We start from the raw sequence: 18,976 nt of genomic DNA, 5'->3' as shown, positions 1-18,976 counted from the left end.
TTCAGTTGCTTAGCATTCAAGATGTGGTAGTAAATTGGATTAGATGTTGGATTTGTGGGGGAAGCCAGAGAGTGGTAGCAAATGGTACCTGTCTGACTGGAGGCCTTTGGCTAGTGGAGTGCCGCAGGGATCAGTGCTGAGTCCATTGCTGTTTGTCCTCTGTATCAATGATCTGGATGATAATGTGGTTGACTAGATCAGCAAATCTGCTAATGAGAAAAACTGATGGACTAGTGGACAGCGAAGAAGACTGTCAGAGCTTGCAGTGGTATCTGGGCCAAATAGAAAAGTGGGATGAAAAATGGCAGATGGAATTTAATGCAGACAAGTGTGGGGTGTTGCACTTCCATAGGACCAACCAAAGTAAGTCTTACACAGTAAACAGTGGGGCACTGAGGAGCTTAGTAGGACAAAGGGATCTGAGAATACAATTCCATAATTCATTGAAAGTGGTGGCACAGGTAGATAGAAAGCTTATGGTACACTGGTGTTCATAAATCAAAGTATTGAATACAGGAGATGGGATGTTATGTTAACTTGTATGAGACATTGATGAGGCCTAATTTGGAGTATTGTGTGCAGCTTTGGTCACCTTCCTATAAGAGAGATATGTAAATCAGATTGAAAGAGTACACAGAAAATTTAGAAGGATGTTGTTGGGACTGGAGGACCTGAGTTATAAGGGAAGTTTAGGACTTTATTCATTGGAACATAGAAGATTGAGGGGAGATTTCATAGAGGTATAGAGAATTATGATGAGTGTAGATAGGGTAAATCCCTGTCAGCTTTTTCCACTGAGGTTGGGTGGGACTACAACTAAAGGTCATGCTTTAAGGATCAAAGGTGAAAAGTTTAAGAGGAACATGAGGGGAAACTTCTTCACTCAGAGGGTCATGAGAGTGGAACTGTGACGTTTGCAAGCTCAATTTCAAAGTTGAAGAGAAATTTGGATAGGTACATGGATGTTAGGGGTATGGAGGGTTATCGTTCAGGAGTCGTTCAATGGGAAATAGGTAGTTTTAATGGTTTGGTGCAGACTAGATGGACTGAAGGGCCTGTTTTTGTGCTGTATTTTTCTATGTCTATGACTAAGTACAAGGTCCAAAACATTTATCCTATCTATGTCCAGTTTCACCAATACCCTGTACAGAAGTTAAAAGGACACCCTGCTATTTTCCTTCATTCCTTTTGCAGTAAAGAACAATATCCCATTAGCTTTCCTAATTACTAATCATCTCTGAACTAATTTTGCATTTCATATGCAACGGCATCAGATTTCTGGGTATTGTTGGTAAGGACAGCATTTATTATACATCATTCAGTGCCCCTTCAAATCGTATGCCATACTGATTCAGAGATATGCTGCCTATCCTCATTATTAATACATCTACAGTAAGTCTTAGAACTCCCCACTCAAAAGCACTTTTGCATTGAAGGAATACCTTCACCAGGATTGCAGCAGTTCAAGGAGATAGCTTGACACTACTCAGAGAAGGACACAATGATGGGCACTAAATACTGGCCAGATCCCAGTAATGCCCAGATCCTGAGAATAATTTATCAGTCATTCAATGCAGGAATATTACGTTAAGAGAGGAGGCAAATTGAATTCAAAATACTTTTGAGATTTTGCTGCCAATGATAAGACAAAATTTTCTTCATCCAACACAAAGAGGTTCAATATAAAAGATGTTTTACGACTGTATCTGCAAAATCAGACAAACCTGAGCACATGATTGAATTAATACTTGTTTTTGGCAAGGAAACTTCTAAAGAATGAAATGTTTCTGATTGCCAGAGGGAGAGAAATTTATATACTTCACATTTAAAAATACTTTTACCCCAATCATATTTTTGTGAAGATTAATTTAAGTGTGTGATCTACAGTTTCCAACATTTTCCTCATGTAATTTCTGCTGATACTGACCATTTCTAAGAAAGCTTTCAACTGTCTGGGTCTGTTGCCTGAGAGATAGCTATTAGAGCTATGTAGGTGGTGTAAAAATGGTATGTCATTTGTTTATACTGCTTTTCAATGGCATTGCTTATCATTGGTGACTTTAGTGATGAGAAAATGCAAATGTAAAATTTTATATGATGCCTTGTAATCTAGAAACTAGTTTTTAATATGTGATTAATACAAAGCATTTTATCTGGAAATGATTAGGAAAGTACACCATAAAAAGAATTATCACATCAGCAACACTAAGCAACTCACATAAAAGATATCAGTAATGTTATGAAAGATACCAGCAATATTATTTAGATTTTTGAATAGATGAGTGTCATTTAGTGGACTATCCTGTTTGCATTCTTGTGAGAAAAAGTAATGCTGTAGTCATTATCATTGTGGCTTTTTTATTTATTAGGAATATGACTGGCTGCAGTATCAGCCCAAGGAAATGAGTGAATCTGATGAAGCAAGGATGCTGGCTAGTTTACGGAGACAGCAACTTGAAGAAATGGAAGATGATGGGAAGGCAACCCACCTGAATGCAGTTCAGCTTGGTGATTGTGCCTATGGTGATGATAGCATTAGCACAAGCAGTGATGATGCAAGTATTTGGAGCACCCAATCCACAGGACCAGTGAGTCTGATAGCACAACTTACAACTTATTCAAATGTACATATGAATTTTGCAGTTGTGTGCATCATGTTCAAATACAAAGCAACTAAAAAGAAGGTAAGGGGTAATCACTGGAGTATCAAAATAACATTCATGGAAGCTAGAACTTGCTGGGATTTATTATATGATTTTCTTTGTGATTCCTATAAGATATTAATCCATTACAAATGAACAAATTAACACCTCAATAGAAGTAGCACAGGAAATGTCAAAAAAATTTTGCAAACATTCAGCAGGTCAGGCAGACAAGCAGAGTTAAAATTTCAAGTCTGAGAATCTTTGTCAGAATTAGGGAAGAGTTAAAAACAAGTTAGTTTTAAGTAGCAGAGAAGGTGGGATAGGGATGAGTGGAACAAGGAGAATGTATTTGAAAGTTTGAAACCAAATGAGTTATGGTGGCAGTTAAAGGCACATTATGCTCTTCTGTGAGTAGTGTTTCTAAGACAGGGCTTTGGGACATAGCCTGCAGCCCAGACTTTAAGATAGAAAGAGAAAACCTGAACCAAAGATCATGGATAGATGAATAGTAGACATGGCCAATTCTGATACAGAGAGTAAGAAGAATATTTTCCTAAGGTTGGAGAAGTTGATGACTTCAGACAGCTGCAATGTGACTGAATGAAAGATTATGTGCTACTCTTCAATCTTGTCTAACATTAGAGGGGCCACAGGCATAAAGGTCAAGAATAGGGATAGGATGGAGAAATAAAGTGGGAGTTTGGGGTTTATTCCACAAACCCAACACAGAAATTCTGCAAAGTGATAACCAATCTGCAGTTGGTTTCTTCATTGTGGAGACCATCTTGGGAACTTCAAATGCAGTATACTAGAAATTATGCAAGTGAATCACTGCATTACTTGGAAAGCCGCATTCCTGAACTGTGACTTTTCTTTTATCATGGTGGACAGAGGCATTGAGTGCACTTTCTATCCAGCTCAATTGAAGGGACGTGACCCAAAACTTCAACTGCCCATTTCCCTCTGTAGATACTGCCTGCCCCACTGAGTTCTTTCAGCATATTGTGTGTGCTCCACGCCAGCATAGATCAGAGAGTCAATTAAGCCCCAGTTTCAAACTTAGCTGGCTGTCAAAGACTGAATGGGAATCTTTGGCATTTATAACTATTCAAAGATGATAACTGATTAAACACACTAATACTTTAATAATTATTTATAAAGGATTAGAGCAAAGATTGCTGGATCTTTATTGGAAATCTTTATCAATGTCTGTGGAAAAGCAGCACTACTTCATTGCAGGTCCTTGACTGTGAAGACTTAAAATTTGTGTCACAGTTTCAAAATAAATGATTGGAGACTGAAATATGAAGATATCTGTTTTACTGAAAGGATAGTGAATCTATGAAACTCTGTGTCCCGTCAAACTGAGATTGCTCTTTCCTGGGTGCAATTAAGACAAAATTCTTCAATATTAAAAGATGCTTAGAATATCACCTAAATTAGTTGTACAAAGCTTCTAAAGGAGAACATCAAATTCAAGGCTTTAAAAATGGAATAATGGAATCCAAAAGCAATGTAGTTACATCGAATCTTTATAAATTAGTGTATGGCTTTGAGGTTACATTCACTTCCAGTTGCCATACTCTCGAACAAGGGTTGAGGTCAAGCTGCTCAAAAAAAAATTGTGCAGGATATTAACTAGAATGATCCCAGAAATTATATCATCCTAGTGAGTCAGTTGTTTGAAGGGCTGGAAGCATCTTCCTTACAGCTAAGAAATTTAATGGCATATTTAATTGAGGTATTTAGAATTATGAGGGATTCTGATAAAATAGGAGCTGGTGGAAATGTCAGAAACCAGAGGATACACGTTTAGAATATTTGATGAAAAAAATCAGGATTTTGAAAAGCAGCTTAGCACTTTGTGAATGGCATCCTTTATGTGAAAGGTTGGTGGAAGAATAATGCCTCTCAGATTGGACTTGCGCTTAAAGTATAATGCAGGATAATATGGAACGTGGAATTGAACTAATTATAGCTCTCTCTAAGAGCTTCTGCAAGCAGAATGGGAGTAAATGATCTCCTCCTGTGCTGTATTATTAAGAATGAAAAGTCACATTTTCAATTTCTATTTAATACAAGATGTAATATAATGAAAGAAAATTCTTAATGTTCCTTTGATTGTTAAGTTATAATAAAAACAAAGCCATAGAAATTGCATCACCGAAGTCACTTTGTAGAAATTGGAAAAGTAATACATAATTTATTTTATCTAGTGAATGGTGTATGGCTACAAAGGAATGCTTATAGTCTGGAAGTTCCTGTATAGTTGCAAATCAAAATATTTATGCTATATTCATCATTAGCTTATCAATGCCACAATTTTCTGCCAATCATATTAGTATTTGTCAGAACCTGGAAACAGATATAGACAAGCAGAAGTCAATATAAACAACAGAGGGTGCCATGCTATTAGCAGTTAGTGTGATGCTATCACAGAGTTCAGAATTCAATCCTGGCATCCTTTACAAGGAGTCTCTGTACGTCCTCCCCATGGAATGCATGGGTTTTCTCCAGGTCCTCCTGTTTCCTCCCACAATCCAAAGACATACTGGATGGTTAGCTGGTCATTCCGTGATTAGGTTGAGGTTAATCGGGTTTGTTGGGGTTTGCTGGGGTGGCGCAGGTCAAAGGGCTGGGGGGGGGGGGGGTTGTACTCCATGCTATATAAACAGATAGACAAATAACAGAAATTTAACAAAGATGAATTAAAACATTTGTCATCTTAAATATCTACTTTTATTTTTACTTCACAATTTTGAAATTTTAAACATCAATGCAGGTCACAATATGGAAAAATAATAATTGTCAAATGCTTTCTGAAGTACTCAACTTGAAATCTATTCAGCAGAAAGATGCTGTTACTGCAGACATTTTGCTACTTTGCATGGGGAAAAGATGGGATTTTAACCATCGGAGTTTTTAATATAGGTTAGGAGAACTGGTAGAACACAAAACAAAGTAACCCAAGGTTTAATTTGAAAATATTGTTGTGATGACATAGAAAGAAATATTTCAGCCTGTGCCAGCTCTTTGCAGAGCAATCCTGTTATTCCTTTCCTTCTTTTTCAAATAATCCTGAAAATTATTTTCCCATAAGTTTGTATCCAATTTCCTTTAAGAGAACGAACTGATTCTGTTTCCAATCCCTATGCAACCGTTGAGTTTCAGATTAGAACTGCTTCCCTTGTGTAAATCAAAAAGTTTTTTTTGTTCATTTCCTGCTTTTATCTTTTGTTCTTTAACTTGTATGTCCTCTGGTGCTTGAAGTGACTTTTAAGTGGAACATCTGTTTATTCTCTTTAAACTACTCTGATCTTGAACATCTCTATGAAGTCTGCTCTCAATATTCTCGCTCCAAGGAGAATAACTCCAGCTTTTCCATTTTAATTATGTGGCTGACACTTACTTTGTTGCTTTGCATGTTTTTCTTAACTATATATTTATCCATTTCTCCTTTGAAGGTCACAATGGAACCTGTCTTCACCACTTCAGGCAATGCATTCCAGATTCCAACCACACTGTGTCACTCTTAATTCTTTTCACCATCATAGATACTCAGTTTCAGATTCAGATGTATCACATGTCTGTAGAAACATACAGTGAAATGTGCCTTTTGTGCTAACAAGTAACACACCTGAGGATGTGCTGCAGGCAGCCTGCAAGTGTCGCCACATATTCTGGTGCCAATATAGCATGCCCACAATTTTTGGCAGAATGACACAAATGACAACAAAATAAAACACAGCAAGCTACAAAACAACAAAAGCAAACCAAACCCATTCCCCCCTCTCACACTCCCTTCCAGCCAGCCCCAAACACAGACAAACCTCCAACTCCAGGACAGGCCTTAACTATCCAGTTTCCAGGCTTCAATCTCCAGGCTTTAATCTCCAGGCTTTGACCAATGGGCCTCAATTAACCTTTTGCTTTTGATCTTGCCTCAACTCCCAGATTAGCCAATGAAAGAAATTTCAGATTCACTGATTGACTGGCCCTCTTGCCTCCTACTTGCATGGACATCCAATCCTGGGACCTACTGACCTGGGACAGCTGGACATCCACAGGAGTCCTTCATCACCTGCCCATGTTGCTGGCCTTTGAGCGGGGAATGGAGATCTAGATTCTGGACGTTCTTCGTCCCAATGTCTATATCACCAAACTTTGACTATGGAGTGGAGGTCTGAACTCCACATATCCTCCATTACCCCTCCATATCACCAAACTGTGAGCACAGAGCAGAGACTCTGGATTTCCTTTGTCATCCGTTCATGTCACTAGATTTTGAACACAAATTGCGGAGCAGACCTCTAACTCCTCCGCGTCCCTTTCCTTAAATCCTAACCTGGCCTCTGCCTTCCCTCTCTGTCCTCCAAACTATCTTTGCGGCCTCTGTCAGTCGTGGTCAACCATAGGTGCTGCGCCTCCTGTATTCACTGGGAGTGGCTTCTGCGGGGCGCAAGCCAGGGCAGAGTTGATATGGAGATCCGTCTGTTGTCCATGCAGTGGGTCCCCCCTCTCCATGCTGATGACAGGTCCAAAGGAATGACGAAAGTCGGTATTGTTTGGTGCCAGCAGCATCGCAGGAGTTGCCGTGCCGGTGCTGGGTACGGCAGTCAGCCGCCTTCGGGACTCCGACTCCGGATTTTTCCTCGGGGTTTACTCCCAAGGCCTTTCCATTCAGCAGGTATAGCCACAAGGGAGTGGAGGTTTGAAATTGGAGTTTTCCCTCTCCTAGATGAGCTACCATCCATGGTTAACGAGCCCCATTCGCCCAGAGCAACTGGTTTTAAGGCACCAGTGGTCCGCCTTTGCTGCATCTCCCGTCAGTGAGAACAGCTCTGCCAGGCATAAGAACTAAGCCACACGCGAAGGCCAGGAGTTGGACTTGGTTGTCAGAGGCTGTTTGAGACACACGCCATGAAGAGCATTTGTTCAGCAGTGGGAGCTCGTCCCCACTACCACCCTTCGGCTATGACTACCCTTAGAGCCATAAACTATCTTTATGGACTTAAAATAACAACAATTTAAGTCTGAACCACAATCTTGATGGAAACCACAGCTTGGTGCCATCTTGACTCGAGTTCTATGAATGCGAATTTTTATTATCCTTCTACCAGCTTCCCACTATGCATCTGCCAAGACCCCAAATCATTTCATATACATCTGCCAAACCTCCTCTGAGCCATCATTTCTCTGAACAAAACCACCCTGCCCACTGTAATCTCAAAGTAAAAGTTGAGTTTATTGTCATAGGCATAAGTACACATATGCACAGGTGCTATGAGAAACTTACTTGCAGCAGTATCAAAGGCACATAGCATTATACAAACAGCTTTCACAAGAAAAACATACATTACACATAAATTATTCACAATTTTCACGAGAAGCTAGGAAAAATCCATGTTATTATAAAGTGGTCATGGTGTTGCTAAGCATCAGTGATTAGGGCTTTGCCAGTTGGTTCAAGAACTGAATGGTTGAAAAGATCTACCACACGCAAAATGCTGGAGGAACTCAACAGGCCAGGCAGCATCTATGGAAAAGAGTACAGTCAGTGTTTAATAAATGCTACATCTCTTCTCTACTATCTTTTTAGATACATTCAATATTCAATAGGTTCTGTTGGAAACACACTCCTACTTCTTTGTTATTTTGCCCTCCTGATTTAATTTGGAGAAAAGCACCTCTGCACCATTCCCACACTAACTAAATTCCTGACACACCATTAACAGTCTATTCAATTTACAGCCCATATATGTTGCACACCATGCTTATTAACATCATTTACATACACCAAGGTTTTCTCAACTTTTTGAGCATTATATTGTGCTCAAGCTCTATTAATATCTCATTAATTGAGTTATATGTGAAATATTTAATACTTTATATTCTGGAATATGGAGAATATATGGATGCCAAGGTAGCATTAAGGTTAGCACAACACTATTACAGCTCGGGGAGTTCAGCATTCATTCCCAGCATTCTCTTAGAAGTTTGTATGTCCTTCCCCTGAGCGCATGGGATTCCTCCTTGTGTTCCAGTTTCCTTCCACAGTCCAAAGACATACTGGTTTGTTAATTAATCGGTCATTGTAAATTATCCTGTGATTAGGCTGGGGTAAAATAGGTGAGTTGCTGGGCAGTGCGATTCATTGAGCCAGAAGGGGCTGTTCTGTAAAAAAATATATATTACAATTAGAATGAACTAAAAGGCAGTATTTAGGCTTTCAAAATACTGAATTATTCCAATAAAAGCTCACAATAATTTTTAAAGGACAATGTAACAAATAGAGTTACCAAAATCTACAGCTGCAGCATTCATCAGAGCTAAATTGCTTTGCAGATATATTTACTGCAACACTAAATCTACAAAGTAAAATATTTCTGAAGTAAGGAACGAGTGTAGATACACTTTTGTTGGGATATCTGATATGGAATTGGGATTCATTTTTTTACAGATAATATTGCCTTTTTAAGGCATTTGGTTAAAAGTTAAAACATTTATAAAAGTTATGATTACCCTGTAACAGGTTAAAAAGAACCAGCAGAAATGGACACAACTGGAGTCTGAGACTTCCGTTATAAACTCTATTTTATTAGTAACTACGTGAATAAAGTAATATAAAATGAGATAAAGTTAGCAAAGTATATGCATATATATACCTGAGTAAATAAGGTCCCCAAGCTTTTCCCAGCTCAGGTGGTTAGGTGATACAGTCTTACGGTGGTATAGTAAGTAATCAGTTCAGTTCTGGAATTTGATTTGAGTAGAGTTGGAAAAAGAGAGATAGAGAGCTGGTTTGTCTTTCAAATGCCGATACCGATGCCAATCCTCCACATCGTCCTCCTGCTCCCGAAACTTATCTAAAGTTACCACTTGTAACCACAGGAAGTACAGTGCTGGTCTTCCACAGTGAGCTATCAACCCAGGCTAGGGTTAAACACACCGATAGCTCCCCACCGGTCACTCCTTTGTCCACACTGTGAGCAAAAACCCCACCCTGGTTGTGGGTGCACAAAGCTCACCAGTGTCCTCCTTGCCTCTGGCGTCGTGTGTCTCTTGTGTGTCTGATTAAAAAAGTCAACTGACCTTGCATATGTCTCCAAGCGCTGAGCACAAGCTGTCCATCATATAGCTCTGCCTTTCATTTTTAAAGGCAAATCACAGACTTTCTCTCTCTCCCTGCTGCTGAATTAGCACACAAGCTGTTCGCTCCCTCTCTCTCTCTTAAAGGAACAGTCCACTTTAGAATAATCCTTCAGATCTTGCCACACTCTTCATGAAGAAGCATGTCTCTAAAGTTGGGTTTTCTCTGCAAATACATGGCTTAAAAAGTAAAAATGTAAAATCTGGAAAAGTTAATAGTTGATTTAGAAACCAAAATATTTGAAGAAAATATGCTTTATCAGACGGTGTGCTGAATCCTGGTGTTTTTGCAATCCAAAAGTTTGGAAGTCAAGCATGATACATAAAACTTGATGCTTACTGCCATTTTGTTAGAACAAAAAAACAAACAAAACAAAAAGCAGAGAAATACATGGCCATTTCCCTCTCAGCCCTAATCTCCTGCCTTTTCATCATACCTCCAAACCCTGATTAATTAAGAATCTGTCAACCTCTGCCTAAAATGTACCCAATGACTTGGCCTCTACAACTACCAGTGGCAATGAATTCCACATTCTCTGGTTAAAGAAATACTTCCTCATCTCCATTCCAAAAGGACACCCCTCTATTCTGAGTCTTAGACTCCCCCACCATAAGAAACATCCACTCTATCCAGGCCTTTCAATATTCAATACATTTCAATGAGGTCACCCTTCATTTCTCTGAATTCCAGTAAGTACAGGCCCAGAGCCAACAACACTCTTCATATTACAAGTCTTTCAATCCTGGAATCATTTTCGTGAACCTCCTTTGAAGCCTCTCCAATGTCAGCATATTCTTCCTTAGGTAAGTGGCCCTAAACTGCTCCCAATACTCCAAGTGAGGCCTCACCTTTCATCGTAAAGTCTCAGCATTACATCCTTGCTTTTATATTTTACTCCCCTTGAAATGAATACTAACATCGCTTATACCTTCCTCACCACCGACTCAAACTGCAAATTAACCTTTAGAGAATCCTACACAAGGATTCCCAAATCCCTTTGCACCTCAGATTTTTGAATTTTCTCTGCATTTAGAAAATAGTCTACCCTTTTATTTCTTCTACAAAAGTGCATGACCATACGCTTCTTGACACTGTACTCCATCTGTCACTTCTTTGCCCAGAACTGTTTTGCTTGAATTTTTAATTAAGTTAAGATTCAGAATCTACTTGAGATTTATCAGGAAAACTGAGACAGGCTCTGTTTCGTAAGGACCAAATATCCCCCAAGGTAAAATTTCCCGTGATTTTGGCCTATTTTGTCTTGTGTCTCCAATTACCATGAAACCTCATACTTAGTAATGGACTCCAAGATCTTCCTAGCCATGAAGTCAGGCTAACTAGCCTATAATTTTCTGTCTTTTGCCTTTCTCCCTTCTAAAAGAGTGGAGTGACATTTGCAGTTTTCCAGTCTTCAGACCCATTCCAAAATCTAGTGATTCTTAAAAGATCATTACTAATGCCCCCGCGATCTCTTCTGCTCTATTAGTACCCTGAGGTGGAGTCCATCTGTTGCATGTGACTTATCTAACTACATTCAGACCTTTCTGTTTCCCAAGCACCTTCTCCTTAGTAACAGTGACTACACTCACACCTGTCCCCAAACACTCTCCAATTTCTGGCACACTGCTGGTGTCTTCCACGATGAAGACTATCACAAAATACTTATTATAATACAACCATTCTTGGCAGAATTTCAGATGGTGACGAATCATCATCATCTAATATGGGGGGGGGGGAGGAGGGCTTCTGCACCTGATCAAAATATGTTGCAGAAACTTGTAAAATTAGTCTGCTCCATCATGTAGTGTCCAAGACATCTACAAGCAACAGTGCCTTAGGAAGGCAGCATCCATCGTGAAGGGTCCCCACCACCTTGGACAAGCTGTCTTCACACTTCAGGAAGAAGATCTGGAAGCCTGAAAGCACATATTAGCAACTCAGGAACAGCTTCTTCTCCACGCTGTCTGATTTCTAAATGGACATTGAACCCATGAACATTACCTCACTACTTCTTTTTCCACTACTTATTTTAACTTAACTATTCATATATATACTTAATGTAACTAAGTTTTTTCTCTCTGTATTTATTTATCATATGTTTTCTATCACCCATCGTACTGCTGCGTAAAGTTAACAAATTTCACGACATACGCCAGTGATATTAATTCTGATTCCGATGTTTGTCTGCCATTTTTTGTCCCCCATCCAGCATCTTTTTCCAGTCATTAGATATCCACTCTTGCCTCTCTTTTTCTCTTTATATATCTGAAAAAAAGCTTTTGGTATCCTCTTTTATATTATTGTCTAGTTTACCTTCATATTTCATCTTTACTCCTCACTGCTTTTTAGTTGATTTTTTTCTTTTGGTTTTTAAAGGCTTCCCAATGTTCTAGCTTCCCATTAATATGTGTTATATTCTTTTCTTTTTCAATCTTTTTATTAATAAGATTAATACATAGTTATTGGGATTACAAAATTACAAAATTAAAATGAACATAAAAGGATACACAAGCAATAAGTACAATATAGTTAAATCTTCCCAAATCATGAATGATACAACTATCATATAAACGAAACAAAAAAAAAGCTAGGTATATCATGTTGAAAAAAAAACAGAAAAGAGAAAAAAAATATTATTACCCTAAGAAAAACAAATCTAACAAACTAACCACAAACTAATAAAGAAAAAAAAGGGAAAAAGGGAAAGAAAAAAAATGGGCTGTTTATAGTATCTATAAAAGGACAAAGAATCACCAGTGTCCCCAACTCCGATCCTCTCAACATATATATAATCAAAACCGGAAAAATAAATAGGATTGGAACAGGGTCAAATTACATCATGTGAAAATATTGAATAAATGGCCTCCAAGTCTTTTCAAATTTAATAGAAGGGTCATATATGACACTTACAATTTTTTCCAAATTTAGACATAACATAGTTTGAGAAAACCAATGAAATATGGTAGGGGATTTAATTTCTTTCCAATTCAACAAAATAGATCTTCTAGCCATTAATGTAAGGAACACAATCTTCTGACAAGCAGATGAAGATAAATGAATTGACTCTATCATTGGTAAACCAAAGATTGCAGTAATAGGCTGAGGTTGTAAATCAATGTTCAATACCATGGAAATAATATTGAAAATGCCTTTCCAATATTTTTTCAAAAGTGGACATGACCAAAACATATGAGTTAAAGAAGCTATCTCAGAATGACATCTGTCACATATAGGAATTATATGGGAATAAAAACAAGCCAATTTATCCTTGGACGTATGAGCCCTGTGCACAACTTTAAACTGTATCAATGAATGTTTAGCACATATAAAGGATAAATTAACTAATTGAAGAATTTTATCCTAATTCTCAATAGGGATAGTAAAGTTAAGTTCTCTTTCCCAATCATTTTTAATCTTATAAAAGGCCTCTGAACATATTTTCATAATTATATTGTAAATATTTGATATTACACCTTTCTGAAAAGCATTTAGTTCTAACAATTTCTCTAAAATACCCAAAGAAACAAGATTTGGAAAGGTAGGAAGTACAGTGTTTAAAAAATTTCTAATCTGTAAATATATAAAAAAAATGAGACCTAGGCAAATTATATTTATTAGATAATTGTTCAAAAGACATAAAACAATTCTCCAAAAATAAATCAGAAAATCGTAGTATACCTTCAGTCTTCCAAGCTGAATAAGCTTGGTCCATAATAGAGGGATGAAAAAAGAAATTGGATACAATAAGAATTGCTAAAACAAATTGATTCAACAAAAAAATTTCCGAAATTGAAACCATATACGTAAAGTATGTTTAACTATCGGATTGTCAATTCGTTTATGCAATTTAGAAAGAACAAAGGGAAGAGAAGTCCCTATAAATAGAACCCAATGAAAATCCTTGTACAGATTTAGTTTCCAGATTTACCCAATGAGGGCTAGGAGATAAATCCAAATCCCTTAACCAACAATTCAAATATCGAATATTAATTGCCCAATAATAAAATCTAAAATTAGGCAATGCCAATCCACCTTTCTTCTTTGACTTCTGTAAATATCTTTTACCTAATCTAGGATTTTTATTCGGCCATATATATGAGGAAATTTTTGAATCAACATTGTCAAAAAAGGATTTTGGAATAAAAATTGGTACCGCTTGAAATATATATAAGAACTTGGGTAAAATAATCATCTTAATAGCATTAATCCGACCTATCAGAGATAAAGACAATGGTGACCATTTAGTAAACAAACATTTAATCTGATCAATTAAGGGTAAAAAATTAACCTTGAATAACTCCTTATGATTTTTTGTAATTTTAATCCCTAAGTATATAAAAAAAGTCATTAACTAATTTAAAAGGTAAATTTCCATAAATTGGAACCTGTCTATTTAAGGGGAACAATTCACTCTTATTAAGATTCAATTTATACCCGGAAAAATTACTAAACTGAACCAATAATGATATAATTGCAGGAATGGATTTCTCAGGATCAGAAATGTATAATAACAAATCATCTGCGTATAATAATAGCTTATGTATTTCCATCCCGCGAGTAATGCCAAAAATGTTCAGTGATTCTCTAATAGCAATTGCCAAAGGTTCCAGAGCAATATCAAATAATAATGGACTAAGAAGACAGCCTTGCCTGGTACCCCGAAATAAACAATAAAAGGGAGATCTTTGATTGTTAGTAAAAACCGAGGCTACTGGAGTATGATATATCAATTTAATCCAGGATATAAATGTCGGACTAAAATTAAACTTCTCAAGCACATTAAATAAATATGGCCATTCAACTCTATCAATTACTTTCTCCGCATCTAATGAAATGACACATTCTGTGGTGCTGCGTGAAGAAGTATAAACAATATTCAATAATCTCCTAATATTGAAAAAAGAATAGCGATTTTTAATAAAACCAGTTTGATCCTCCAAGATAATTTGAGGTACTACCTTCTCCAGCCTGGTCGCCAATAACTTGGAAAAGATCTTGGAATCTACATTCAATAGGGATATTGGTCTATAGGATGCACAGTCAGTAGGGTCTTTATCTTTTTTCAATATTAAAGAAATGGAAGCTCTATAAAAAGATAGTGGTAGTTTACCTAGTCTAATTGCTTCTTCAAAAACCCTGCATAACCGAGGAGAAAGAGTAGAGGAAATAAACTTATAAAACTCCACTGTATACCCATCTGGACCTGGTGCTTTCCCGGAATTCATAGATCTTTTTCTGCATTAATTTCTGCATCCGTAATAGGAGTTTCTAATATTAAAAGTTCTTCTGATGATAATTTTGGAAAATTCAATTTCCCTAAAAAATCATGCATGATATTATGATCATGAGGAAATTCAGAATGATACAGGGAGGTATAAAAATCTTGAAAAGATTTGTTTATCTCATCATGATTAACTGTCAGTTCACCATTCTGTTGACGAATCTTAATAATTTAACGTTTAACCGAAGCATTCGTCAATTGGTTAGCTAACAGTTTACCCGATTTATCACTATGTACATAAAAATCACTTCTGGTTTTCATTAATTGATTTTCAATCCAAGATGTAAGTAATAAACTGTGTTCCATTTGAAGCTCAACCCTTTGTTTGTAAAGCTCCTTACTAGGAGCAATTGAATATTTCTTGTCAATTTCTTTAATCTTATCAACCAATAAAAGAGTTTCCTTCTTAATACGTTTTCTCAAACCAAAAAAAAAGGAGATTATCTGTCCACGTATATATGCTTTAAAAGTGTCCCAAAGTGTTCCGCAGGAAATTTCATCCATGGAATTAGTTGAAAAGAAGAAATCAATCTGTTCCTTCATAAATTTAATAAAATCCAGATCTTGTAGTAAGGTAGAATCAAATCCCCATTGCTTAGTACTAGAAGCTGTGTCCATTAAATTAGTAGAAAGTTTCATTGGAGCATGATCAGAGATGGCTATTACGTCATAATTACAACCAATTACAGATGGAATAAAATGAGATTCAATGAAAAAGTAGGCAATTCTCGTGTAAGAATGATAGACATGTGAGAAAAATGAAAACTCTTTGTCCTTAGGATGTCGAAATCTCCAAATATTGAAAATTCCAGTATCAGTCAAAAAAGAATTGATATAAGTGCCTGACTTATTTGGTAAAGTCTGAATGGATATAGATCTATCCAGCAAAGGATTTAAACAACAATTGAAGTCACCACCCATTATTAACATATATTCATTTAGATTAGGTACAGAAGTAAATAAAGACTTAAAGAAATCAGGATAATCCATGTTTGGAGTATAAACATTAACCATAGCAAACTTCTTATTAAAAAAGTAACCCAGTAATTAACAAAAATCTACCATTCGGATCCAAAATAATATCATGTTGAACAAATGTAATAGAGGATAAAAATTGAAACTCAATAAAAACTGAAACAATAAAAATTGAAATATGTGCTATATTACATGCCCTCTCTTTTGATTTTATGCTTTCTTTGACTTCCCTTGTAAGCCACAGTTGCCTCATCCTCCCTTTAGATTACATCTACTTTGGGATGAATTTATCCTGTGGCTTCCGAATTGTTCCCAGAAACTCCACCCATTACTGTTGTACGATATCTGCTAGTGTCCCCTTTCAATCAACTTTGGTGAGCTCCTCGTTCCTATCTCTGTAGCTCCCTTTATTCCACTGTAATAATGATACATCTGATTTTTGTTACTTCTTCTCAAACTGCAGGTTGGATTCTATCATATTATGATCACTGACTCCTAATTGGTCCTTTACCTTAAGCTCCCTAATCAAATCTGGTTCATTACATAACATCCAATTCAATATAGCCTTTTCCTACATGGGCTCTACCACATATTGTTAGATGTTAAGCTCCCAACTGTGATATTCTTTCAGCCACAACTCAGTGATGCCCTCATCGTCATACCTGTCGATTTCTAACTACACTACTATACTATCTACCTTATTTTGCATTCTGTGTTCATTCAAACATAACACTTTCAGTCCTGTATTCACCACCCTTTTCAATTTTGCCTCCATGTTACTGAAAGTTAAATTCTTAACCTTTTTGAAATTTTTTGTCTGGAGGCATTTGTAACCACTTCTGTACTCTTCTTCCCTTTTACTTTAATCTCACTTTTCACAATTATTGACCCCACCACCTACAATTTGGGCTTAGCTGCTTCACAAGGATTTTTTTCTCTTGTGTCACAGAGGAAAAGGGGACAAAGAAAGAACACATGGAAAATACAATGAAAAACAGATTTTGGGAGTATATTTCTGCCCAACTTACTCGTTCCATAGAAACCAACAAAAGCAGGTTGATCTAGCTATTCAAACAAGTGAAGTAATAGATCGTTAATCTATTAATAGGATGTAATCTCTGGCCATCTGCATATAATTTTGCAAGTAAGGGCTTTCTTTGCTAGTCATAGGGAAGGGAACTTACACTATTCTTTAGTTTGGACTATATTGTACCAATGTCAGGATGCTGCTGTTACGTATCACGTAACTGGGTCACTTACCAGCAAAGATAGAGAGGTCCGTTGAAGTCTGATGGCACTATTTTCAAAAGTTTTTTATTTATAAAGGGGCACAAAAATAAGGTTAATGCAAACATTCAGATAGTATACGTCGTCAATACTCAATCTAAAGCGCAGGTATAGTAATAATCAATAAGAAATAAGCTCTATCGTTGTCTAGGGGTAATAATTTGTCCGATGGAAATATAAAAGTCTCTCGAGTTCATGCAGGCTTTCTTCCTTTGTGGGGGTGGGGGGGCGCTGAGTTTCACATGTCGGAGAGAGAAAGAGATTGGTGGTGAGAAAAGAAACTTGCCCTTCCTTTTTGCCGCAAACCGTTGAATCGGGAACGTGGGTTCCCCGTTGTCAGTTCGAAGTCCTTTTCGATGTTATCAGCCACCCGCTCCTCAGGCAAAGGAGAACGGAACGCACGTGGCTTTGAATGGCTTCCCGCTAGCACGGGAGCGATGAGTAATGGTGTCCTTCTGGTGCGTCGCTGGGGTACCGCCTCCTGCAGTCCCCTTTTATCTTGACTTGCAGAGTTGTAGATGTCCATCAAAGTAGGGTGATGCAATCCCCACCTCCACATTGCCCGAGGGTGTCCATGTCCCTGGTAGCTGGCAAGTAGCAGGTTGTTGCAATTCACACAGGTGTGTCTAAGAACAATGGTCAAAACCGTTGCATTGTCTCTCATTTCCTGGGTCCGAGACCCGAATTAATAGTGAACTTGCGATTCTCCGGAAGGAGGGGGCTGCTCCTGCCCCTTCGGCCCCTCAGAGCTGTGGTACATTCATAACACCTCCCCTCTTAAAAAAACGTTTTTTACCAGCGGTTAAAAACAGAGTTGTACAGAGTCTTACAGGATTTTTAATCTAACACAATACCCAAGCTTTTTCTTTTAACTACAGAGCCATACAGTTATACATTTAGTTCAGCATCTAGATAAACAATCCGCTAGCACATTATCACTCCCCTTAATGTGCTGTATCTTAATATCGAATTCCTGCAGCATCAGACTCCAGCTCAATAACTTCCTGTTTTTATTTTTCAACGGGTTGTGATTGGTATAGACCACTAGGGGTTTTTGCGCTGGACAAATGTACACTTCGAAATGTTGTATCGCCAACACAAGTGCCAACAATTCATTTTCTACGGTAGAGTAATTCCTCTGGTGTATATTGAACTTCCGAGAGAAATATGCTACCGGGTGCTCCACTCCATCCCCTGCTTGCTGTAAGAGGACCGCTCCTGCAGCTTCATCACTGGCGTCCGTTGCCAAGGAGAAGGGTGCTAACAAATCGGGTGCTTTTAACACCGGGTGATGGCACAATATGGCTTTTAACTTTTCAAAAGCATTCTGACAAGAGTGACCCCACTCAAATTTTTCCTCCTTCCGTAGGAGTTTTGTAAGGGGGAGCGCAATGTCCGCGAAATTTTTACAGAATTTCCGATGGTATCCCACCATGCCCAATAACCTCCTCAGGGCCCTTTTATTGTAGGGTACAGGAACCTCAGAAATAGCCTGTACCTTCGCCTGCACAGGAGCCAACTGTCCCTCTCCCACCACATACCCCAAATAGGTGATTGTGGCATGACCAAATTCACTCTCGGCGAGGTTTACTGTAAGGTGGGCTGCCGACATTTGGGTAAACAGATTTTCTACAGCCT

General features: G+C 37.7%; 1 protein-coding gene across 2 annotated transcripts in view; it reads left to right on the top strand.

Annotated features, from left to right (window-relative positions):
• Positions 1-18,976, top strand: part of cfap20dc (CFAP20 domain containing) — a 487,560-nt gene that overhangs the window by 344,365 nt on the left and 124,219 nt on the right. For both annotated transcript variants that reach the window (XM_059944236.1, XM_059944235.1), the window contains one exon: positions 2,370-2,588. In XM_059944236.1, the coding sequence (XP_059800219.1) occupies positions 2,370-2,588 (219 nt within the window). The remainder of the gene's footprint in view (positions 1-2,369; positions 2,589-18,976) is intronic.

This window comes from Hypanus sabinus, chromosome 19 (assembly GCF_030144855.1).
Source record: "Hypanus sabinus isolate sHypSab1 chromosome 19, sHypSab1.hap1, whole genome shotgun sequence".
NCBI classification, from domain to species: Eukaryota; Metazoa; Chordata; class Chondrichthyes; order Myliobatiformes; family Dasyatidae; genus Hypanus; species Hypanus sabinus.
The sequence above is the reverse complement of the archived record's forward strand: the minus strand, read 5'-3'. Positions and strand labels throughout refer to the sequence as shown.